Genomic DNA, 26,204 nt, shown 5'->3' with positions numbered 1-26,204 from the left:
TTTAGTTTTTATGTTGGATAGAAATATTTTTGGGCTTAAAGAAATCTTCCAATTAACTACAGATTACTTGATAAGAAAGGGTCCTATTCTTTACTGCTATACAGGTAGAAATTTTATTAATCTCAAGAGAGTATTAGAAATGCAGCAAATCTCAAATGTCATATGTAACAAAAGCATTTTCTTCTTGTAAATTAGTTTAGTGGTAATCATTTCCAAGAAAAGAAAACATCCAGACCGAAAAACTTCTTTGCGTGTTTCAGAAGCTCACAATTTAAATACAGTAAAGATAGAGATACTAGGAAAAAGAAGAAGGAGATCCCTGTGCAGCAGAATATATGAAGTTGACAAATGAATTCCACTTTCTTAGTCCTGATGCTCGATAGTTCAAACCTTCCTCTGTCTGTTTGTTTGGAGACGACGGAGCAGCGGCTGGGTTCAAGCTATATTTACGCTGCTCGGCCAGGATGTTTGTGTTAACTGGCTGGTTGCTGCTGCTCCACACATAAAACAGGCTGAGTTCTGCTTTTCTTTCCCATGGTAGAAATTTGAATGTCTCTGTCTTTCCTTTACCCAGGCTCTAATTTCTCAAATTTGCAAGCACTTTTTATGTTTGATGCTTCAACCCCTCTCTCTAACATCAGGGGAAGATTAACAAAAGAAAAAACAAAACAGGTCACCCCCACCCCCTGCTCCATGGCAGGCAAAATTATTCAAAGAACATGGAACATCTTGTAACAGAGTAGAAGAGTGGCATCCTTTTGGAGAAGTCCAGCACAGGGACAGGGCAGATCCTTCCTTGATACATAGCCTGAAAAATGATGCTAAGGGATGGAAAATATGATGTATAACAGAATAAGGATGCAGTGAGCATATTCGTTAAGGCAGCCTAAACATGCTGAAGAAGATGCATGCAGTGAGACACAGAGGTGGGTGACAGACCTACCCGTCAGGATAAATTTAAGAAGATTGTGAAGATGTACCTACATTTCCTCTGCCTGTGTACTATAGTCTTGGACAGGGGACTTGGAGAATAAACCCAGGATCCAAAAGCCCTGTATGAGTGGAGCCAGAGACTTAGAGTGTAACAAGGGAAGTGACCATCATCACCCCCCACTTAAATAAATTAGCACTGAGAGACTGAGAGCATATTCCGACTGAAATAGCCCCCTGAACCTCTCTTCACTGCATGATTCACACTCTACTCACTTCGGAGCCTGCAGGAATTTAAAGGCCAGCTCAGAACATTTACCCTGCTATTTATAGTAAGTACAGAGATATCTGTGCATAATGGTCAGAAAAAAAAATCTTGGTGTAACTTGGATGGCAAACATTTAAAGAAGTAATAAAAAGCATGGAGCAGAGAACTGCAAAACAGACATGCAAAGAGAATTTGGACTAGCAATGACACAAATACACTACAAGATGAGTGTAAACCTGTCAAGGCTTCTGAAAAAAGTCGGATCAGTAAAGAAATTGAGTTAAATAATGGAAATATCTATAAATAAATATTTTGGATAAACAAAATATAAAAAAAATATTCAAGAAGAGTAACTGAAGAGGTGACAACATCAAGAAATCAAGTTATGAAGACAGTGTATGTAAAGACTGAATTACATGAGAATTCAATCAGGCTGATGGTACACGCAGTAAATAAGATTGTGGGTAAATTAACAATAAGAGCTGAAAAGGGGCTGAAAGCAGAGAAGGGACATTTTGTGCTAATCCCTGCCATCCATAGAGATTCAACGGGGCTCTGACAGATTAGCATCAGGCACTGTGCTAGTTAGTGTAACAAAAATGGGAGTAGAAACTGTGCAATGATATATATATAATGCAACTAAGGATTTGGGGTTTTGTTAATTAAGTAGCAGAACAGTTTGGGGTATGCTGAATTTGACTGTGTTTAGATGGGATGATGGGGACAATTTGACAGCTGACCATATGGATGTTGTTGTAAAACATTTGTGAGGTGGGTTGTTGCAACATCAACGATTCCCTTAGAAAAATACTTAAAAAATCAGTCCCTACTGGTAATGTCACCGTGGAAGTGATGAAAATATACATAGAAAAAAGTAACCAAAAATGCTGTTGTGAGAAATATTACCATCTATAGTTTTCAATAAATGCATCAGTAAGAAAGTTTGGGTTACGAAATCTGAGGATTTATCCCCCAAGGTGATTAACTTTTCACTGCTTTGTCTGTCTTCTTTTCCCAAGAAAATTATTTTTGTGTGAAAGGACTGACAAACTACCTTTAAGGTTTTGCATTCTAAGATTTATTTTAATCTACTAATATAGATGTTAATTTTCCTTCTTAATTTCTGCTGAAGTAATCCTATGAGGTTTTGCAATGTTAGTGTAAATCGTTAACTGAAATTAAAAAAAAATAAACAGGGTAGGTCTTCACCTAATTATGGACAATTTGAGGATCAGTATTCAGCATCAGAGGAAAAAAACTAGCAGTAAAACAAAAAAGAAAGGAAAATGGCAGATGTAGACATAACTGCTGACCAGTTAAAAATCAGCAGGACATGCTGATACATGCAGTAGAAGAAATGGCAACAGACAGAAAACTGCATACCATGGTTTTGAAAAGTGCGGTACTGCTTATGTGCCAAACCCTAAAACATTATCTGAAATTAAATTAAAATGAAAAGCATTGTTGGTTTCTGCAGACTGCTCCTCAGCATCGTCACACTCCTCCCCCTCTGGTCCAGGCCGGGTACAGCACTCAAAGCAAATGTGTGAACTCTGATCTTACTCCTTGACCTGCCCCGGACAGTGTGCTGCCAGTCTCGCTAAGATCTCTTGGGCATTAACACACTGGCCAAAGGCACAAGCTCTGCCTTCTTGCAACTGCTAGGTAGCAACCCGTGCAGCAGCCAGGAGGAGAGGGGAAGAAACTGTGCAGGGATGAGCACTGGCTATTCGAAAAAAGTTGCTTTGGGTTAAAGTTGCTTTATGCATATATGAAGATATAAAGTTGCTTTGGGTTAAATATATTATAAAAATGTAAATATATAAAAAGATACTGATAGCGTGTTTTTTCCTGGAAAACTACAGAGCAGCCCTGGAGAGTTAAGCTGCTCATGGCAGGGGGGTTGGAACCAGATGATCTTTAAGGTCCTTTCCAACCCTTACCATTCTATGACTCTATGATCCTGTTAAACTGTTCAAATGGACCCTTGGCAGAGGTTTGGCCCAAACTGAAGAGCACCCTTCACAGTTTGAGAATTGGCAGGAGCATAGGAGTATTCTCTGTAGGCAGTTTGGATGTGGCCACCTTATTTTGAAGGGTAACTGGAGTGGGTTATCCCACATCAGTTGAACTTGGTACCGTGTTTAATCTGCTAGCACAGAGGCAGGCTGCAGTTTCAGGCTGGCTTCCAGTGCAGTGTTTGTTAGAGCTGCCATCAGATTACTCGGCAGTGTTTTAGGTGTTACCCATGAACGTGAGACTAGTGTGTCCTGGTCCATGATCGCTTCATTGTTCTTAAGAACTTGCCAGCCCAAGCTACTGATTTTCCTCACTTTGTGGGCATAAACAGCGTGTCACTTCTGATTTTTGATCCCTTTGCACTCTGAATTTGTTGCAAGATCATTAACCAGCTTTTCTGGTTGGGGAAAATTAGCAAGTAAGTGGCATTTTGAGGCAGGGACACAGAGCAGAACACAACCTCAGCTGCAGCAAAATGGTCAACCCAGTGGCAAAAATGGCGAATCCCGCAGTTACCTTGGAAAGACGAAAAAATTGTACAGCTGTAGAGTGGTGCAGAGTTTATGGCATCATGGAATTAAAAGGAAGTTCCTCAGTGTTTGCGTACTGTGCTGAACGTTTCAATGCAGCTTAACAGCGTTGTGAAACTTAGCGGCAGCGTGATCCTCGCCTCCGGGCGCAGGAGTTGCACAGGACTCCGACGACGCTGCTGCCACTCATGCAACCAGGGGACAAGGGTAGGCAGCTGAGGAAAACCAGCCGTCGCGCCCACCTCGAGGGGGGTACACCTCGGGTAGGCCCCTCGGGCATGCGGGACTGTGCGGCCAGGCCCTCCGGGACCCCCGGCGCCGGCCGCGGCCTGCTCTTCCATCAGGAAAATGAAGAACTGACGGAAAATTAGCTGCGGCGTATCGCGCGCTGCCAGAAAAACCCAGACAGACAGAGCCATTCCATCAGTGGAGGCGTCTGGGTGCGGCAGGCCAGGCACCACAAAGCGCCCTCCGGGGCTCGGAGAGCCCGCCGCTACCCGCCCGCATGTAGCCGGCGCCGCCATCTTGGCTTTGGGCACCTTTCCCTGCGCCCCGCCCGCTTCGCTGTGGCCAGCCAATTGCCGCGCGCGAGGGAGGCGTGGCCCGAGGTGGGCGGGGATAAGCGTGGCGGAAGTGGGCGGGGCTGGCCGTGCGCGGGAAGCCGTGGTAGAAGCGGTAGGAGGTGGGGGCTTCCGCGTTACCGCGGCGGGCGGGGAGCCGGGGTCGGGTCGGTCTCTCCGGGAGAGGCCGGCTCGGTGGCGCGTGGGCCCTGTCCCCTCCGGCGGCCTTCCCCCTCCTTCCTCCCGGCGCTGAGCGCCCGCCGGCGGGGGGCAGATGGAGTTCTCCAGCGGCCGAGCGAGGCTGAAGCAGGGGCGGCTGGCGGGGGACCGGCGGGAGCTGTACCCTCACAGCCTGCAGTTCTACCTGGAGCCCCCCACGGAGAGCATCTCGCTGGTGGAGTTCGAGAGCCTTGCTGTCGACCGCCTGAGGCGTGAGTAGCGTCCCCGGCCATGCCCCTTCCCCCCAAGCTTGTGACTGTTCCCGCCGTGGCCGTGTGTTTGTATTTTTGGCGGGCTTACGTCCCCCTTTCCCTGTCATTAACGTGAACTGGCTGCCTGCTCGTGCTGGAATGACCCCCCCTTGGAAGGTACGGGTGTTGCTCGAGGTGTGTCGGGGAGCCGTGGCTGGTGCCACAGCCAGCGTCGGGCGCGTGGCGGCTGGGATGGTGCGGTTCTGGTTGGCACTGGTGGGTTTCACCAGCAGGCTTCGCTTTCTGGGGGCTGGGACCCATCTGGTGCCTCTCGGTGTGGCGATTTGGGTCGTTGTGGCGGGGAGCGAGGGTTCCCCCCAGCTCCTGAAAAGCGCTGGATCCGAGGTTTCCGTCTCGGCGGTGGAAGCGGGCATTGAGGGGCTGCGCCGTCGGAGCTGGCCGGCTCCCTCTCCTTGGCAGGTGGGTCCCAGCGTTGGGTGAGCTGCTTGGGACTTGTGGGCCACACCTCATCCTCCGTGTTGCTTACCCCTGTGCTCCCCGTACTGCTAAAAGCAATTCCCGCGGCCTAACTCCAGTTTGTGCATTTCCCAAGACGTGATACAGTTAGATTTCCTTTCAATAGATTGTCTCTAACATGGACTATTTCCTTTTGTTTTCCTCCCCCAGTGCTCAAAGTAGTTGAAAACCTTGGTGTGAGCTATGTAAGAAATAGTGATTCGTACAAAACTAAGCTGGAGGCTGAGCTCCGGAAACTTAAGTTTCCCTACAGAGTAAGTAAAAATGATAAAAAGGGACTCTCTTGCACTTTATTTTCTTTGCATCATTCAGGAATTCTGAATAAAAGTACGGGTGATGAAATACTACTCCTAAAACTTAAATTCTGTCATTTTGTTGGAGATGTGGTTTTTCTTTGAGTATAGATTTCTTTCTTTAGGACATCCCCCTTCTTTGATAGTCTTGCATCTGTTGTCTTCAACAGTGTATTAATGCTCATCTTTAACAGCAATGATAAATAAATTGTGAATTTCTAATCTGGGAGAGATTATTTCTCTGAAATAATAACTATATGTTCCGTAGGCTTTGGCTGAGGATGATTATGAGGCAAGAAGAAAAGACCATATCTCCCATTTCATACTACGCCTTGCTTACTGTCAGTCGTAAGTGCTTCTTGGATTATGCTGTACTCTTAATTTTAAATGTATATAGATATTACATTGCTTTATTATAGACATTACAGATATTTTGGAGTTGCGTGGCTGCTAAATAGAGAGTTAGGCTCAAACAGAGGTTTTCTTTGCTAGGAACTTGATTTCAACTCTGATGAGAAGGGGTACCTGAGATTAAAATTCATATCCAGATTTTGTAATAATAAAAAAAGAAGTGTAAACTTTTGGGTTTTACGCACAGAACGTTTATTGGAGTCTCTTCCTTTTGACATGTATTTTGAGATTAAAGCACACCAATATTGTTTGTCGGGCATTTGCAGTGATTGATAATTTAAATTAACTGCTGCATATGCTTAAACTGTTGATTACTAACCAAAGACCTGGCTATGTAAATAGCCTTCATATTATTGTCTAAAGAGAGCCTTGTTCCTGGCAAACTAAAAATATCATGTGAGTTCAAGGTTTCCTCTACTGACTCTGTTTTTCTTCCAATTCATTACCAGGGATGGTTGCACTGCGATTTTTTTGTTGTGTGAAATCCCAGGCACAAAGTTGGTCTTATCAAGTGCATTCCTTTTGCTTCAGCTGTAGTTTTTGGATGGAGTTACAGAGGTTGACGGTGCTTTTTATCTGTTGGCAGCTTTATTATGCATCAGTGTGAACTCCTATCTCCTTGCCATTGCAGTCCTGTTTGAGAATTAAAGCTAGCAAGTATGAAGTGTGTACAGTTTTGAATTGTTAATTCAATTGCTGTTTAAGTTGTAATATAGTTTAATTTAGATGAGTGTGGTAGAATACATATTATGATACTGTGATAGCTGACATGACTGAAGTGCTGCTATGGGTGGATACAGATTCATAAGCAAAAAGAGACCGGGAAGGTGAGTAGGAGGGATTGTGCTCCAAGCCGAGATACGGAGCTGGAATGGATCGGGCTTTTGCTTGGAATGGGTCATGAGGCAGTTGAGAGTTTTGGGGCAAGTGTTGGAGAAGAGACCAAGGTGTCTAACAACATGGTAGGAGCCTGCTATAGACCATCTGACCAGAACAGGAGGCAGCAGAGGCCTCAAAAGCCTCCAGATAGAGGAAACCTCACCATGACAGGCCCTGGGTGACGTTAACCACCCTGAAATCTTCTGGATTATTCAAGTCCCATCATGTTGCCCTTTCAAAAGACATTTGGGCTGTGCTGAAGGCCATTTCTTGATGTACGTGATCGATGAACCAGCTAGATCTATGCTGCATGTACCGTGAGGAACAGGTCGTGGATGTGAAGGCCAATAGCAGCCTTCACTGCAGTGACTTTGGCAGTGTAGTTTAAAATCCCAAAAGAAGGGAGCAATTTGAAGAACAGAATTACAACTGAAATTCCTACTACCCATCTCTATTCTGCATGTATTATTTGTGATTATGAATAACAAGTGTAATATTGGTTACTTTCTAGTGCTTGTGTTTGTGTGTATTTATATAAACTCCCTTAGTCATACTGGTCCTAATGATTTTTACAGGAAATTATCTTGCTTTACCTATCTCGTAAGTTTCTACCAACTCCCCCCGCCCCAAAGGTACCATCTTTAAGTAGCCTGGGACTAAAAAGCCCCTGAAAACTTCATGTTTCTTATTGTGCACTTAGTGGCATTTTGAGTAGGCATTTTGGTTTCCGTTACCCTCTCGTAAAACTTTAAGCATTTAGTTATTTAGCTGGGACCATTGCTTTGCTGTGGGAGATGAAATGATTTGAGGGTGGTGGTGGTAGTGATGCATTCGAAGAAAGTTCTGCTGTTCTGGAAAGTGAATTATCTGGTGGTGAGGATCTGATCTGGAATTCAAGAGGCATCCTTTGTTGGTTGGTCTGTGGCTTTAGGAAAACTGAGTTTGGGTCAGATTCACAGAAGGCAATACAAGCCACATAGCAAAAGCCTGAAGGCTGGGTGTTTGATTCAGGAGTGGAATTCACTGAGCTTTGTCCACTGTGCTGAGAAGAGGGGAAGGCATATGTGAATGACTGCAGCCAGCATGGTGGCTGAAAGGCTGCCTCAGTTGGAAATAACCAAGCAGGGACTTGGGCAGCTAAACATCTGCCTTTCTCGCTGATGTGATATCTTCCCCACCCTGCCCTGAACCTCTGTAATGGCTCTGGAATCTCCTGGGGTTAATGATATGTGCGGATAATTGGACTGCTTGCTTTTTCTCTGCAAGCTGTCGTCTTTTAAAAGATCCTTGTGTATGAGAGCTTCTTTGACTGCAGTGCTTGCTTAGGAAACAAATGGGAGACATGTTTCAAAGCCTGTGTTTTGTGGAAGTATCTTAAGAATTAGGCTATAGGCAGGGCAGAGGTGGGCAGCCTCTGTGCAGGAATGAATACAAGCTGTTTTGGGCCACAGAATCCGTAGGAAGGAGCCTGGCTTTGCAGTCTAGGGGGAAGGACCCCTTCCTAGGGAGGAAGGGCCTTGGACAGGATTCCAGGGTACTCATTTTAAACTACTTGCAAATGTATTTTTGTGTTCCAGTTTATATATGGATGGTTTGATGCAGTGTTTCAGTAAAGCTGCTTGACAGTCAATTTTCACTTAAAGTAGCTTTTTTTTTTTTCCTTGGAAAACTGGGAGGAGTGGTGGATACACCAGAAGGCTGTGCTGCCATTCAGCGAGACCTGGACAGGCTCCAAAGTTGGGCAAAGAGGAACCTGATGAAATTCAACAAGGGCAAGTGCAGGGTCCTGCACCTGGGGAGGAACAACCCCATGCACCAGTACAGGCTTGGGGCGGAGCTGCTGGAGAGCAGCTCTGCAGAGAGGGACCTGGGAGTGCTGGTGGATGAGAAGTTGACCATGAGCCAGCAGTGTGCCCTGGCTGCCAAGAAGGCAAATGGGATCCTGGGGTGCATCAAGAGGAGTGTGGCCAGCAGGTCGAGGGAGGTTCTCCTTCCCCTCTACTCTGCCTTAGTGAGGCCTCATCTGGAGTACTGTGTCCGGTTCTTGGCTCCCGAGTTTCAGAAAGATAAGGAGCTACTGGAGAGAGTCCAGCGGAGGGCTACAAGGATGGTGAGGGGACTGGAGCATCTCTCCTATGAGGAAAGACTGAGGGAGCTGGGCTTCTTCAGCCTGAAGGAGAGAAGGCTGAGAAGGGGACCTTATAAATGCCTACAAATATCTGAAGGGTGGGTGTCAGGAGGATGGGGCCAAACTCTTTTCAGTGGTGCCCAGTGACAGGCCAAGGGGCAATGGGCACAAACTGAGGCACAGGAAGTTCCATCTGAACATGAGGAAGAACTTCTTCCCTCTGAGGGTGACGGAGCACTGGAACAGGCTGCCCAGGGAGGTTGTGGAGTCTCCTTCTCTGGAGATATTCAAGACCCTCCTGGACGAGGTCCTGTGCAGCCTGCTGTAGGTGACCCTGCTTTGGCAGGGGGGTTGGACTGGATGACCTACAGAGGTCCCTTCCAACTCCTATCATTCTGTGATTCTGTGTGATTACTCGTAAAATGGAAAATAGCATCTTAAGCACTGTGAGGTGACGCTGTACCCAGCATTCTACATTCTCTTTTGAAAAGCAGCTATTTCAGGGATGAGATATTTCTATGCTCTAACAGTGGCATGTTCACCAAAAGATAAAATGGGGAGGCAAACAGAATATACTCTTCTCTAAGTTTTTATCTTACTAAGTCAGGAAAAATAAGCTTGGCACGAATCATTAGGTTACCTGATGAAAGCTATTAAGGTGGGAGTGTTTGAAAAAGCACACTTAAACAGACGTAACTGGGAACTAGCTTGAATTCGGTTCCCTGGGGCCTGCCAGGCAGTTGTGTTTACAGGCTCGTTTTTCTGCGACACCGCCCTTTTGGGTTTCTAGTTGGCCAACAGTGCCACCCAGGGGTACGAGTTTACGTCAGCTCTTTTTCTGGTTTGTGTCAGTCCTCACCTGTAAATTAGACTGTTTTGTTTTGTTTTTTACATGGCCTGAAGTGGCCACCTCCCTGACTATTCTTGTCAGTTAAATTTGTAAGGTAGTCATCATCTCTTGACTGTTCTACTTCTGTCTTCTGAAATGCAAGACTTTAAAGCTTATTCCCATATAATGTTGCTAAGATATGGTATGTACAGTCTGGAGTGAACAGTCTCATCCATAGCCTGCTTTCACGCCTCTTGTAATGTCACATATCTGTCAAGATCTGGAAATAGAATAATCTTGTTTTATTCACTTTCGTGGCAAACACAGCTCTGAAGAGAATTTTACTTGTGTGTTGCCCGTGACCATGCATTTCTGCTTCTGTCTTTGGCATCTCTTTTCGCTTTATCAGATTAGCTGTGGAGAATCTTGAAAGTCACAGGAGCATAATTTTCACTTTACTTACTTAAGATGGAAGAAATAAATCCTGCCTCTGCTTTGACAGAGAAACATTCTCTTCTATTCAGAAAACTTTTTGTGGGGGTTTTTTGTGTCTGTGTCACATAACAAAGACGTAAGTTCTTTATCAAACTTAGCAAGGCGTTTTCTCTACTTCCTGACATTTTTTTACATATGACAAGTTAGACTTCTGTGCTGGAGTTGCTGCCTCTTACATTGACTAGCATTTACTTTTGTGTGCTGTCTGTACCCATGTTCCCCTTGCTGTCTACCTTTTGAAACTTAGACTCTGAGGAATCTTCTGCTGTTGGTTGCCTAGGAAAATAGAGCTCTGGCTCATGCCTAGGCTTTTGACAAGTTGACATTAAGTTGTTGGTAACTGAACTTCATATTTAATTGTGGAATGTGAGCTACTAGGTTTAGGCTCCAGATTTAGGAGCATTTTCATGTCTTTCTAAACTACTTCTGTGTTGATGCTTCATAATAAGTACGCTGGTCTTTCCTACTGCTCCTTGGGGATTGAAGAGGATTCTACCTGCTGCATGCTGTTCCCTGAGATGGAAGAGCCTGTTCTTTCATGTTGTTTTTCTGGTTGAGAATCTGCTGATCTGGTTTAAACTCTTGAGTATTCTGCACACAAAGTTAAGCAGCAAAAAGTGAGGATATGTTACTAATGTTTATGCTTCAACTACCTGCAACTGTCTCATCTTCCACAACAGCTTGGTTAGTTATTTAATGACAGTGACATTGCTTTCCACTTCACTTACGCTAGTGGTTTTGATAAGAAGTATTACTAGTAGTATGTGTCTGGAATGAGAGTGTACAGTTTTCTAAAATATAATGAGTATAAGAAGTAATTTGGGTTTAGAAATGACATAAAATTTTCCAAAGGCACAAGGAAAAAATGAACATAAATAACACCCTAATGATGATGTTCCTAGGAAAGTCAGTTTTAAAGTATATGCTGGACATATACGGTAACATAAGTCAGCTTGTCAGCTAGTTTGTCAGCTGCAGGAAGAATCTAGGTAGGTGTGTGTATTGTATTAGAGACAACAGTAGTATTTTCTTGTTTTGGTAACTTAAGTGGGTAGGTGAGGTTACAGCCTTTTCATCTATTCTTCTGAAGGAAAGGAAGAACAAGAGACTGGCTGGCCTCCTAACTGACTACATATGGTGTGTTTGTTTTTTTTTTTTCTCCTTAGGAAAACAAATACAGTGTAAAGCTGATGAATTAGGAAAACAGTAATATTGTCCTGCCCTAGGATGTTGTTATAGTCCAAGATGATCCCACAAGAACTGCAGAAGATCTGTCATAAAAGCATTAACTGCCATTTTAAGTTGCACAGGTTATCAGTACATCCCAAGCAATGAATCTGTCCACAGGGTTATACTTTACAAAGCACCTTAGCAGGACCTTTCCATCTGGAATTATAACTTGAGTAATTATTACTTTGCTCCAAGCCCTATTTCAAGCAGAAGTTTTGTCCACAAAAACGCAAACAGCCCTGTTGTAATTCACTGGTCTCCTCTGGGAAGAGATCCTGAAAGACTGTGAGGAGAAAGTGTAACACTGCGGTGTTTCTGTGCTCTGTGAGTTGTCCTGGCAGTAGCCCACAGCGTAGCTCTCAGAGGAGAGTTTGAAAGAATGCCCTATGATGGTGAGCTATAGTGCCATCTGCATTCTGTGCTTGTATGTACAGGAGGGCTTTTGATAGCAGTGTTTTGGTACATGCTCGCTGTAGCCTGGAGTAACGTGCTGATGCCTGGGAAGCTGAGTGCTGGGGTGTTAGCAATCCAGTATGCAAAAAGTAATATGAGTACTTAGAGACTGGCTTCACTGTTGGTTTTTGTTTATGCTGTGTGCTGACTCCTGTCACTGTGTTCTTGTTTATTCTTCTGCTTGCTCACCTGTGGTTGCTAAACCTCATTTTGCTGTTTTGTCAAGTGTTAGATGTTCTGTATGTTTTCCTCATCCAAGTTCGTTGATAGATCTTTTCCTTTTGTCTGCTTCCAGGGTATTTTTCTGCCTAGCACAGAGCACTGTTCTAGTATCTGAGATAAGTGCGTGGTCCTTCAGCTGGAGGATACCCCAAAAAAGAGAATTAAAAGAAGTAGGCTTCGTAACTTTTTTGCCTCATCAGATTAATTGTGACATTAATGGTACAATGAAGAAATATTGTGCTGTGCTGAAGAAAAAAGCTGTCCTCTAAATACCAAAGAGTGTTATCTGCACTTAGTTGTTGTTATCTAAAAGAAGTAAGAAATGCTGAGCACCATTTAAAAGAGACTACAGCTTTGATACCTATACAGAAACTTTTAGTGTTAAGATTGGCTGCCTCTGTTCTTCCAAAACATCTGCAGTCATGCTTCTTTATGTATTGTCTGTTCTGATTGAGTGCTCCTTCCTGAAGGTTTCCCACCTTCTCTTGCAAGCTCCTCAGTTTATGGGTCCCTTGACAAAGTCAGCACTACATTTAATGCTGTGTTTACTAGGTTTGATGTCTAGTTTATAAAGAAAGAGGAAATGCGTAATCAGAAAATGTATTGTGGTGCTTTTTTTATTATTTCTTTGCAGTGAAGATCTCAGGCGTTGGTTTCTTCAACAAGAAATGGATCTCTTGCGATACCGCTTCAATGAACTGACTGACAATTTAAGGCAGAAATTCCTGGAACATGTTAACTTAGCTTTTGAAGCTGTAAGTATGTTACTTTCTGGATTTGTGTTATATAGCATGTGTCTGATGTTTTTTAAGATTCTCATTAAGATAGTTTTAGTGCTTCTGTTTAAAAAATAAAAAGTGCACTTGTGGCTTTAAAAAAACAACACACAGAACTTCTGAACTTGGAGAATAGTCATACCACAGAAATGAGGTTTAAGTGATGTGATTTTTTGCTGCAGTGAGAGAAGTTCAGTCTGCTTTAGTCAACCAACACTAACTGAAAAATGTGTAATGACAAAAGCAAGTTAACAGTGTCACTCTAGTTCTTTACTAATTTTTGAAAAACCTTAAAAATACCAAATTTATGTAGACAAACAACTGTTGTTTTTGAGATGCTTTAGGGATTTTACAACAGTTCCTGCTGTTACCTACTGCTTTATTTGTCTGAGTGGATTGAAGGAAAATATCTATTACAGTTTCTGCATTAATGATTTTGGTAAAATCCAGCTTTGCCTGTAGCTCTCAGAGTAAACTTAAATTAATAAAAATTAATGTACGATTATCACTACTGAAAAAAAGCCTTCTCTTAGAATACTGCTTAATTAGAAGAACTTAAGTATTCTAAAATGTGACACTGACATGCATTCTATGTTACTGGATTGAAAGATCTGGCACTGGTGCAAGTTGATGATGAAAGATGACTTGTGCAGTGTTGAGAATGAATTTGTCTAGCTAAACCGTAACACGTGGGCTTTCCTGTGTCTTAGAGAGACTATTAGAGATGTCATTCTGTGGTTCAACAGAGCTTTCAGCGAATGGTGTGTTTGCGGAGCTCTATTTCTGCTGCTTATTCCCTGGTCCCATATTGTCCTCTCACAGCTTCAGCACTCAGGCTTTTGAGAATAAATTAATGTTTGCAGTTTGCTGGAAATAGCTAGGAGTATGGCTTGGTTCTGTGCTATTGAATGTGCCTTCAATATGTCAGAATGATTAAGAAGGTATTATTTTCTTATGCCTATTGAGGCAACAAAGCATCATTTCATTGAAAATCTACTTCCCTGCTTCTGCTCTTTTTCCCTCTTCCAATTGTGGTGGGAATTTAAGCAAAACCAATCCCTCCTTGCACTATCGTGTATAAAATATTTGAATATTACTAAGGAATTCCGTACATATCTGAAATAGGTCTAAACTGTATACTGATATGTAGGGGCCACTAAAAAATAAGGCCACTGTGAAAGCAGTATTCTTTTTCTCAGTATTGTATTTGTAAAAGTCTTTAAAAGGGAAAGGAAGAGGAACTGTGCTGTTCATACTTCTCTGTAAGAAATTGCAATGTTTTCGTGCCTTAATGTGCATAAACCAAGATGGAAATCAAACTTTGTGTTCCGCCCGTTAGAAAAGGGAATGATCTCCAGCAAAAGGAAATAGGTTCTGATATTACAATCCAGTTTCTGTATTGGTAAACTGATAAGAATTCTCCTATTGGATTTTAATTGTTTAAGATGTCCTAAGAAAATTAGTTAAATTTCTTTAAAGAGAAGACATGTGTCTTGTGTTTTCTAGATAATGTTTCTGCATTTCACAACTGTGATCTGAGATAGGCCAGATCTGCTGAATTTCAGACCTCGGTGTAGCCTGGCGTAGCTATGTCTCCAGTTAACAATTCTAAGAACCCCTGTAAGAAGTGATTCTCAGTATTGAATAAAGCAACCAGTCAGCTTTTTTGTGGAGAGGGGGAATAAGTGAATTGTCTTGTACAGTTTTGTCACAGTAGTCTTAATTTACAGCAACCACAAAGTGAAGCTAAACACTGAGAATTCAGTAACTGTCACTTCGCTCCTTTTCATGTTTGCTTACGTGCATGGGAAAGTGGGATGGGTATTCCTAGAGTTTTTTGCAGAGGTTTTGCAGACTAATTCATGAGGTTTTGTAAATTATGGATTGAGAATTATTGCTTTATATTGCTATATAGTTACGTAAATGCCAGTGGTGTTTTCTTTAAGCATGGATATGTTAGGATGAATAAGAAGAGGTTGCCAGGTTGCTTATGGCAAGAGCTGAGGTTGTGCCCAAGAGTACAGACTGATGAGGTTTATTTGGAATTTTACTCTTGTTACTTCTCAGTTTGAAAAACTCAATGGTCTTGCCTTCTGAGAGGATGTATTAAACATCTCGGACGATAACTTGCTTCAGCTTTTGATTTTTGGCCATGGTTTGGGTGAGGGGTGAAGCTATTTTCCTCTTTCAATTAAAGCATTCTGTGTAGTGTCAGGAGTGTTGGGCTCTTAATCAGAATACAAAACCACAACTTCTTTGGCAGAAGAAAATGTTTTAATGCAGTGCTGTTTTGCTTGCAAAATAGTACATAAATAATACAGGCTAGTGTATTTCATAGTATCTGGGAGTAGCTGTCTTGGTTCATTTCCATCACTTATTGTCTAATGCAATACCAACAGTTTTAAACTGTTTTAAACGGAGTCATTTCTCTTGATGTTACCTGTTCCCTGGGAAAATGGCAGTTTGAATAGGATTTGCTTCATGTTAGTTAAAATCCTGCTGTCTTGCAAAAAGGATCTAGTAGTTCCGCTTTAGAACATTGGACTTAGAAAGCTTAGCAAATGTTCCTGTATTCAGTAATTCTGCAGGTCTCTCTTTCAGTGAAGCTTATATGACGCTTTAGTTTCTGGACCTCGTTCTGTAATCTTATCTGTCATGACTTTTTAGTGATACTTCACAGATGGCTTGCTGTCAAGTGTCCACTAACTTTTGGGGAAATGCTTAAGGGAGAAGAGACAGGAAGACTGGATAATGCACATCTTATTGTTGGACAGAAATACTCTTGCCTCAAAACTAAGCTTACTTATTTTTAATAAAAGCCACACATGGATGTGTTTACTCTCTCCTTTTTTACCTGGTTGTATAAGTTAGTGTTATTTTAGTGTTATGTGGCTTGTCAGCCTTTGAATATGTTCCGATGTGAGAGTTTCCTGCTTTTGATTTTTCCTTGTCCTGAAAGGAGAGGATACATTGACTTTCTTGACACTTTAATATGGGGCATTCAATATTAGAAGAAGATTCTGCTGTATAATTGACTCTTTAGTGAACGAGAAATACTTGCTAATCTGTTCCCTGGTTCTAGAGCTTGCTTATTTTTAATCTATAGATAAATAATCTATTTATCTAAATCAGGAGTATTTTCCCCTGATATGTTGAATGGTTTTCTATCACGGTAGCAGGAGAATCATGGAATGGTTCTGAAGGTGTTTCAGAACGTTTTCAGTGTATTCAACATTTCATGTACTTTAAAAAAAAAAAAAAGGTTTTTAAGGGACAGTGCTGTCATCATCCAGAGAAATACTAAAGCTTTTTGTGTCTGGTATGTAATTTTCAGCTCTCAAGGCACATTAAATAGTCTGTGTGCAAAGTCAGTCACACAGGGAGCCCAGGAAATCCTTCAGCAGCACTCAAGAAGTAAATGCTGACATTTAAGGTGACAGAGCCCATCTAAGAGAATATGCAAACACAGGTGTGCAGTTGAGATTTACATTAATTTAGGATATTAAAGCATTAAAATCTTACTATAAATGAGTAATTACAGCAATGATGCCTGACAGTTTCTGGCAGTAAAAGCCACTAATATAGATTTTAAAGATATTTAAAGGGAAATAGATAGTGAATATTTTAAATAATATGGTCATTGAAGAAAATATTTTAACCTCAAAGTAAGTTCTTCATTATATGGAGGAATTATATAAATTAAATGGTTTTACAGGTAAGTGACACATGGGCTTTAACTAGAAAGTTTTTTTTCTTTCTTGCCACAAGCTATGGGCATCTGATGTTTTCCTTTAAGTTAGGAGTGCCTGATTTTATTTCTGCCGGCTGGATTGTGATACAAGACTTGTTTTGGAGTCAGCTGACGTGCCCAAGCCCCATTTTTGCCATGTAGCTTTATCAGTGAGATTGGTTGTCTGTGTGGTTTTCCATATGCCCTGCTACGTATGCACCCCCTCATTCGTCCCCCTGTTCCTACCCCAACCTTGTCACTTGTCCTTTTCCCTTTCTTCTTGTAGCTGGTTGTGCATGCCCATATCAGAAGTCTTTGATAAATGACCATACTTACGCTTTTTTGTTGTTATAGTGCTTTTAGACCTTCATAGTGTGAGATAAATCCTAGGTTATCAATTTGGTGTTCTGTTAGCCTTTTTGACATAATCAGAATATTTATTGCAACTGCCGCAAGTTACTGAAAAGCTTGAAATGCGTCTAAGTTTGAGGGAAAACTGCAAGATATCTAGGTCACTGGTGTTTCTAGAAACCCCTGAATTAAGGTGTTGAGCTTCGTATTGTTCATGTATATGGTCTTACAGGACCTAACACTGGGTAAGCACTTAATCATGATGATGATAATAAACTGAAGCCATAAAAATAGAGTAAATGTATTCTTTCTTTCACTTTGTATGCTGTTTATCTTGCCCTTCAAGGCTGTGTCTATGTATGTCATTGCACAGTAACTCCCAGATCTTAGGCTGGTTATTTGCATTCTTCTGAAATGTAAATAGGCACCTCTAATATATTCTGCTTCTTTCAGCAGTTATTTTAAGATATTTTAGAAAAGTGAGGAGAGTATTCTCTTTAGAGTTTTATTTACACTTTTTTGTCTTCTAATATATGGCAACTTGTGCTTTATAGCATTAAAGGAGAAACTGGGTAAGAAGTTACCTATTCATACTGGTATCTTAGCTGTGCTCAATGGTTGGAAGTGGAGTCCCCTGGATGGGCAACTAACATGCCAGTTACTGTAAATTAGTATTTGGAGTAATGTTTCCTTAAAAGGGAACTCTACTAGCAGAAGTCTAAATTAGCTTTCTTTTAATTCCATGTGAGTTTAATTTACGTATTAATTTCTGTAATTATTAACACTTCCTATTTTCCATGAATTTGACTTTTTCTTCAGCTGTTGCTCAATCCTTCTGTTCCCTAAAATGACAATGAACAGAACTTTCCTCTTCATTGCCTTTTCATAGAACCTTTTGTATAGGTACTGTCCCTTATCTAATTCATTTTCAGACAACTGCCACATTTTATGGGACCTTTAACTTCTAATGCCTGGAATAGGTCTGCTGTATTCATTTTGCTGTTCTCTATTGTTTCTCAAATCAGTCTCGTCCTCCTCTTCCTGCCACAAAGTAACCCTCTGTAACTTACCCATCTCAGCGTCTTGCATTCCTGCTTCCTGTGTACAAATCCCAGCAAAAGCAATGCCTAATTTTGCTCTTAAATTATGGGAGATTCTTCCATACCATAGTCTGCTTTGGTGAAACTGATAATGCACTTAAGCTGTTCATAATCTTTCTTTTGACAGGATTTAGATTTTGAAGAAAATGTAACAATTCGCTGTCTGTCTTCAAGTAATGAGCTCTCCTGCCAATATTGTATTCAATATTTGATCACTAAATTAACTGCACGTAGCATTTTTAATGCTTGCTTTTCCTTTGTCCAAACAGCTTCAAGTCTTTCTGGTGTTTCTCGTCTACTGCTTTTTCTTCCACTACTGAAATTACTTTCTAGTCTACGCAGTCATGCTTCTCCTCTCTCATTGTGTATGGCTATGGATATTTTGAGTATTTTCTTTTAATGTACCCTTTCTGTGTTCTGTTTCTGTGGTGAGGGCAACAGGATTCAGTTCTTCAGTGTTTCGTCTTTTTTGTGTATGTGTGGTATCACTGTTACTATGGTCTCAACCCTTACCTGATAGTTAAAAATACTTTTTTGCTACTAGCTCTTTGTTTTCAGATAGTTTTGTCTTTCCCACTTTCTCTTTTGGATCTCCTCCGAGCTTATGCTTAGTGTAGCAAAGCTGTACTTTTCCTTAGAACACCATTTACTTCTTGGCACTGTCAGAAGTATCTCCTTTGAAGCCCTCAGTCTGAGTTTCAGTCTCTTGTCAGCTTTGCCTTGCATAATTTTAACTGTCTGAGGCCTACCACTTGTTCTTAGACATCAAATGAAAGATCTGTCCTTTCAGCATCTGCAGCTGAAGGTCCCTGTAGGTCGGTGATATGTGTTCTGTTGGTTTGGGAGATCCAGTGAACTTCTGGCTCCTTTCCACTTGGTTCATGTGAAAGCTTGCCGTGAAACTTGTTCGTTGCAACCAGTCAGGCTTTGTCTCTCTCTGGGGACTGTTTAAGGGTCTATCTTCTGTTCACATGGACCAAAATGTTCTGTAGTTGCTTTCAAAACACAATGTATTTCTTCTGGTTTTGCCTTTGACTCTTTCAGTAGCACTTTGGAGATGGCAGTTGTTTCATTTGCCCTGTGCATGAAAACTTCACAGCTTTGCTTGCTGAATCCCCAGCACCTGAGACATTCATGTCTCTATGGTGGCCATCATTCTGCTGCTTTCCTTATAACTTTTTTTCCTAATGTCAGACCTAACTCTGCCTTTCGGTAATGTAAGTCTATTTCTTCTTATTCGACCCACTAATTGAGAAAGGTGTGGGTTTTCTTTCTTCCTCTTTGTATTTGCCTTCTACATATAAGATGACTCTAATTATGCTTCCTTATTGTTTTATTCTTTTAGCCTTTCTTTGTATGTGGTGGCTTGTCATTTCTTTGGGTGTCCTTTGCCATTTTTTAGTGGGGCAACATCTTGTTTTCAGTGCAGTGTCAGCTGTTCAGATTATTCCAGCTGAACTGTTACCGATTCTAAGATGACAAGGAGATTAAATTCATGTGTTCTTCACATTCCACACCCCACCACTCTGACCTCCCCCGCCCCCCCCCCCCGAAATAGTGTGACGTGAGGTAGTGATACCCAAGCTGGAGATGGGGAGGTCGCACAACTGCTTTTCTCTGCGCGCCTGATGAGTCAGCTCTTCCTCTGTTTGTACAGAACTGGCTCAGATGTAGAACCTTGAAGCATCTCTGCTGAAATTCAACCTTCAGTTTTGGACCAGGTTTGCTCATCTGATCCCATTCTCTAGAGACCTTGCAGTGTCCCCAGCCTTAAGGCATTTAAATATGTAGTCTTCTCCTATTTTAATATGCAGGTTAGCAACTAAAATCTTACATTTTAGTTTAAAATTAAAAAATTGTGGGACTTAGCTTAATATGTCATTCTGTTTTTGAGTTAAGTTCTTCCATGTGTAGGTTTTCCAGTTGGTTTTGCACCCAGGTTATGGGAGATTCAGTGGAACTGTTTGGTCATTTGCTCACGAAAATATCTTATGAGAGTGACTTTTAGGGCTTTTGACACAATGTGACATCTACCTTTTTTCCCTGTCCCTGAGGTCTGTTGCACTGTCGTAAAGGCAGTGAGATTGGCTTAACACAATTTTCAGATCCACATGGGCTGTTACTTGTCTCCTATGTTTTTTCCCAAGTGCTATCAGATGCTTTGATTTGTTGCTGTACGTTTCCAGGAATTTAACTTGATATACTGCAGTGTGGAGTGGAATAGAATGTAAAGTCTTAGCCTAAATTTATTTTTCAGTGATGTTCTGGTCATCATCTTGGCTGTTCTGATTCCCTATGACCCTTCCTTCATCTTATCTTCAGACTGTTTTTTCTTTGAAATAGACATATTTTCCCCTTGTTGCTTCAACAAGAAATGGAAATTAATAGTTATTATCATGGTTTTATCTGTGGTATAAGGATGATGTATAACTGAATTTAGATTCCCTGCAATGCTTCTGTTCTGTGTTTCTTCTGCACACTGCAGAAACATAATAAACTTCAAAGTGTAGTGTATTTGTTCGTGAATACATCTTTCTGTGTTGCTGTTTCCTCTCCACAGAGCACAAAAAATCCTGTTCAAATTATCTTAGAACTTCTTTACCTCCAAAAAGCCTCTTGAAATAGAAAAAACATGACTTTTTTATAACTTCTAGTTTAGATGCCTTATTTTTGGGTAACTACCAGTTGGTGCAAATTAACCATCTTAATTTTTTTAATGCTGTTATAAAACACGTTTATTTTAATAAAATGCTTTGGATCATAGTAGTAGGGAAGGAACAGCAGATGGGAATAGTCAGTTGGGGGAGCTAACGCTCTGTAGTGCATCTGCCAGCATTTGAGAGGAAAGAATAAGAACTGCAAAATAAAAGGAAAGAGCAAAATGCATTAGTGTTACAGTTAATTTTTTCCACAGTAGCTCTTTAATGTTGTAGTTGAAGTGCTTTTTTAGCAGCTTTAAGCAGGAGAAATTAAACTTCTTTAATTTCCATTTTTATGATCAGAGCACTCCTGTGAGAGACTTTCTGATATCGCTATTCTGCTTTCTTCAAAAGCATTTGTCTCAGTAGTGGGCAGTTGTATAAATATTTGTAGTTTAGCTTCTTGAAAAATGTTTTATGGCTGTGTTTATTGGATATGTAAGATCTTAAAGTCAGATTTGGATTAATGAAAGTGAAACTAGTTGGTGTCCTTAGTAAGGATAGATATAGGCGAAATAAGATACTCGGTATCATGTCTAGCTACTAAAAGGCAGTGACTATAATTATACATTTTGGTACCAGGGGCATATACCAAACTGTTCTTCTGATTAGGTTTATGGCTTTGCTTTTCAGAGGCATAAAATAATATTTTTTCCTTTCTCAAACAAATTTGGGAAAAATGCTTGAAAGTGGGAGCTGTCCAGAGCCGAATTTTACTGTGTAGAAACTTATACCAGCCTGAAACAGTAACTATGTCCAAGTAGGCTGCAGTGTGAATTTGGGAAGGAAATGGTTCTGAATTTTACCTTTGTTTCCTGCTACTTGAGTCTTACATTTGTCCCTTTGCTTGAAAACCAATGCTGCTTGTCTTACAGGTGACAGCAAAGGTCAGAAATGATGCATGTCTAAGTAGGAAATAGTACCTTATTGCCAAAGTAAGCTAAAAATATCTATTCTGTCACTTAGCTCCATGCTGAAAGGCATAATAGAAATAAAATTGTATGTGGAAAGGCTTAGGAGTAGAGTTTTTTTGAATACCAGAGTTTGGTAAATAAGACAGTGAAACATATACCATTAACACTTCAAAAAACGTAACTGGTTAGTCTCATCCTAAAGTACTTAATTTCGAAGGAAGTAATACATTTCTCAGTTCAGTCATTCACATTTCAGAAAATAGATTTAAGTGAAACCAAGTGGTGGCTGTGTCACAGAATTGACTGTTCCTTTTTTAGAATTGTTTTTTGTTCCAGATAAGAAAAAAACCCACATTGATATCTAGATTTATGGCTACCTCTTGGAGTGGACCGTAGTTATGTATTGGGGGAAGAAAATCCTGGGGAGACTTCTTTCTTCAAAAGTGTTAGCAGTGTGGGAATCCAGTTCAACCAGTATGTAATACTTTTTAGGCCATTGTACTGCAGACCGAGGGTTTGGTAGGCCAACTGGCAGGTCTGTTTGTGAAGTAAGGTCTTTTGCAAAGCAGTCTGACTGACTGTCTGGAACCCAAAACAATTGGGTTAATTGCAAAGCCGCCTGAGTATTCTAGTGAGCTGACATTGTGAGGGATGAGTGGATGGGGTGAGGCTTGATTTAAAACATTTAGGCTTAAAATGAATTGTGGTGTTCTCTTACAGACTTTTTTAACAAAGCTGAATTCACAGGAGAATGTAAAGACATCTCTTAAATCTGAGGGAGGAGTGATGGCTGGAAGGAGGGGAGAACATGCACTTGCAATTTGTTAAATTTTTTTTTATTGTTATGTGCTGGCAGGATGGATGGGGAGGGGTCTTTATTTACCCTTCTCTAATGGATCTTTAAACTATGAGTGTGCCTTTATTAGTCATGGAGAAAACTAGCACTTTGCTGCAGTAATTCTAGTTGCATTTATTTATTTGCACATATGGTGTTGGTGATGTTCTATAAAATTGTGGAATTAAGTAATAAATGTGATTGAAGAATATATAGCTACTGGGGATGTCCCTTTTCACCTTCATAAACATAATGAACAACAGTTTGTAAATTATGCAAAATGCTAATTAAAAGTTTTAATTTGGTAATCATCTCTTGGTTTGATTAGAAACAGATGCTGATTATCTGCAGAAATCTAAATGGACACTTAGAAGATAGCTTTTATTGCTTAAAATTGATGTGTGAAACTAAAGCTAATCTAAACCATAAACTGTACACTTACTTGTGCCCCCTCTAGTGCACTAGAGCACTGTGATTCTTGTTAAATAGCTTTGTGCGGTTCATCACTTGAATTAAATAGGACCTTTAGAGTCCAGCGTGAGGGTGAATCCTACTGTACTGGGTACCACACACACTCTGGTTTGAAGTACTTTCTCTTCCTGCTTTGAAAAAGTTACATGCTTTGAAATAAAAGTTGAAAAAAAGGCTGCAATAAAAATGAGATGGTGAATAAAAACATTCTTCCTCCTAATCTAGCTGAGAACAGCCAGGCAACACTTAGAATGTGGTCTGAATACTGAGGGAGGTGTTCTGCTTTAACCCTGGATTTCTAAAGCAATAGGAGATGGCAGCTGTACCAGAAACGTGGTGGAGAATAGGTATCTCTGACACCAGGTTCTTCAGCTTATGATAGAAAATGTGGGAAGAGTATCCTACCCATGCTAGCTGTGTGAGAATGTGCTCTAGTGGTTGGTGATTGGCCGGGTGGCACTTGACTGCCATTTGTCTAACGGCTTGGAAATGATGAAAGAACAGTGAGTCATAACCTGATCCTTGTAGATCCTCAGTTCTTAGCCATCGGCAGTTTTGGATTCCTGGAAGAAACTTGGTATAGAAAAGGAGAATGGAGTCATCAAGTGTCCTCTCTTTTTCTATAAATATTTTAGACTCTCTTTTTGGGCATAAGGGAAGAGAAAATTGGGAAATCAATAGTGTATTTTTAAAAAAGATATCCGTATGTTATTTAAATAGAAAGTAAATTTTTGTATAATCAAGGTGTTAAGTTCTTTTGTAGGGGTTGAGGTAAAGAATGTTTTCAAAATGAATTTATTCTTCGCATAGCAGTGACTGCAGTAACTTTGGAGATGTGTATGTTGTTCCTGAGCACAACAGCATAAAAGCTGATAGGATAGTTTGTGCAGGATGTAATTACACCGCAAGTAGAATTTACTAGCTGCTGTTTTGGACATAAGCTTCATAAAATGGTCTGTAAGCACTGAAATACTCTTCCCTGCTAATCCTGTTATTGAGTCTAGAGAGATGTTTGGTAACAAGTTTCTGTAAAATGGAGTCTGTTAGCATCCGGATTTGTAAATGGGAGAAAACTTAATGCTGTGTATCTCGTAAGGATCTGCCGTTAGCTCTTCAATCATCGGCGACCCTAATATGTGTGTGGTGATGTTTCTAGAATAAGGTGTAGTAATTGTTTTGTTCAGCTTTCCTTTTCATGGTTGTAGGGAAATATTTGTCAGGAATGTAGAAAACTGCACCTGTGTCACTGAGTTGCTCTGTGATTACGGTAACGGTGAGTTAGCTGCGTAGTTGAGGAAGATCCAGAAGATGTCCTTTCTGTGCTCACTCCTGACTTAAAAAAAAGCCCAAACAACATTTCAGTCAATGGAGAAGAATACGTAATTATCCCAAGCGCAGCCCTTTATGTCCTTAGGAATGCCAGTAACCTGAACTTCAGCTAAAGTAGTAAGTTGTAATACCATGGGAAATACAAATTTCTTCTTAGTTCATTTGTGCCTAGCCAAAATTGAATTGATAGCTTTTAAGAAACATTGTAAGCAGGTTTGTGAACAACAGTTCTATGAGTCTGGAAGGTTTCATTTGAGGCTTTTAATGCTCTTAATTCATGGGACAGCTGGGAATGAAGTCCGTTCCTAATCAAGCTAGTATTCATTAACCAGTTGAATACACTTTAAATTTGTACTCTTTAATGACATCTAGTTTAATACTTTTGTATTCTAGTTCTAGCTTAGTTTGTACTATGGCTGTGTGGCGATGGAGGAGAATGACTAGGAAATGACTGTTTTGTTTGATACCTAGAAGTGCAATACAATGTGGTATTAAGGGACTGAAGCCACCTCTTTTTGAGAAGGGTTTTGTGCCATTGGACTACTGGCTGCTAAGTGACTGAAAGCAAGTTTTAAATAGTTCACTTTCTGAGGACACCAGTGATGCGTGCACGTAAATATCTGAATCTGAGCCTTGGACAGGGAAAGGATTCGTGCACTGAATTCTTGTTTCCAAGCCTTCCGGTAAGGAACAGCAAAATTAAGTAGTTGTGCATGTATAGTAGTATAATGTGTGCCTGCATCTTTATCTCTTCATTAAAACAGAGTAGGGATATCAGATTTATTTTGAAGTTTTTGGGCTGCCTCGCTGCCAGTGTTTGTTTAACCAAGCCTTACATATTGAATTATTCATATTTTAATCTAAATTTATGTGTCTTTGTGTTTCCAGGACAATTCTGTAATTAAAATTAATGAATAAACTGCACATAGGAAGCAAGAAAACTAGAAATAAGGCCAATTGTCCCAAATCCTTGCTTCCTTCCTTTCCTGTCATGAATTCCCCTTTCATGTCTTGATTTTTCTAATTTTTCTGAGTCTCAGAAACTTACAATGAAGCGTTGAACCGTTTCAAGCTACGATACATGACCCATGGTCAGTGAAAAGGGAGGATCCTATTCCTGGTGTTACTGTTTTTTGCTTGTGCCTTGGACTGACTTGGTGATAAGCAGTTTCAGTTTATTAAACTGGCAAAAAAACTAACGAGGCAAAACTAGTGGATTGTTTTGTGTGGGATGAGTTGAATCAGTTCAGTGTGGAGGATCGGATAAGCACCAAATGACACCCCAGAAAAATCCTGTTGAGATTTTTTTTTTCAAACCTTTCGAACATCACAGTATTTCATTGGGCAAGCATCAGTGAATGCTGTAAAAAGTTAAGCAGTCTGTTTATCTTTCCAATCTTGATTAGAGTCTTAAAACCTGCATTTAATTGTGTCTAATTTTTTACTGATTACCAGAATGTGTTCTTGCAGGTGCCATTTAGAGATGAAATTATTAATTGTACAAACTGTAGTGTTCTTATTAAAATAAAAAAGGCCAAAAAAAAGCTTTCCCAGCTACTGTGAAACAAGAAAAATTGGGATATGTGGTTTCAGGATGATCTGTATACAGGAGGTACAGGCATGACCTAACTGAAAGCTTGAGTCTGAGTTTAGGTTATAAGGAGCTTATTTTCATTGCATGGCATCTTCAGTCAATTTTGCACAATTTTATGTGAAAATGGTGAAATCCTTAATGCCAGTGCAAGGTTATTTTTAATGTTCCAGTCTTTAGGGAGGCAAGTTTTGTTTTTAAATGCATTCTGGAG

The 26,204-nt window shown here is 40.7% G+C and overlaps 1 protein-coding gene across 3 annotated transcripts in view; it reads left to right on the top strand.

The window, feature by feature from the left end:
- The first annotated feature begins 4,423 nt into the window (after window positions 1–4,423).
- Window positions 4,424–26,204, top strand: part of PRIM2 (DNA primase subunit 2) — a 128,474-nt gene continuing 106,693 nt past the window's right edge. For all 3 annotated transcript variants that reach the window (XM_075410636.1, XM_075410645.1, XM_075410654.1), the window contains exons 1-4: window positions 4,424–4,738; window positions 5,405–5,508; window positions 5,816–5,895; window positions 12,829–12,949. In XM_075410636.1, coding sequence (XP_075266751.1) covers window positions 4,582–4,738; window positions 5,405–5,508; window positions 5,816–5,895; window positions 12,829–12,949 — 462 coding nt within the window. In that variant the 5' untranslated portion in view covers window positions 4,424–4,581. The remainder of the gene's footprint in view (window positions 4,739–5,404; window positions 5,509–5,815; window positions 5,896–12,828; window positions 12,950–26,204) is intronic.

Source organism: Opisthocomus hoazin, chromosome 2 (assembly GCF_030867145.1).
Source record: "Opisthocomus hoazin isolate bOpiHoa1 chromosome 2, bOpiHoa1.hap1, whole genome shotgun sequence".
NCBI lineage: Eukaryota > Metazoa > Chordata > Aves > Opisthocomiformes > Opisthocomidae > Opisthocomus > Opisthocomus hoazin.
This window is presented reverse-complemented; position numbering and strand designations above follow the sequence as displayed.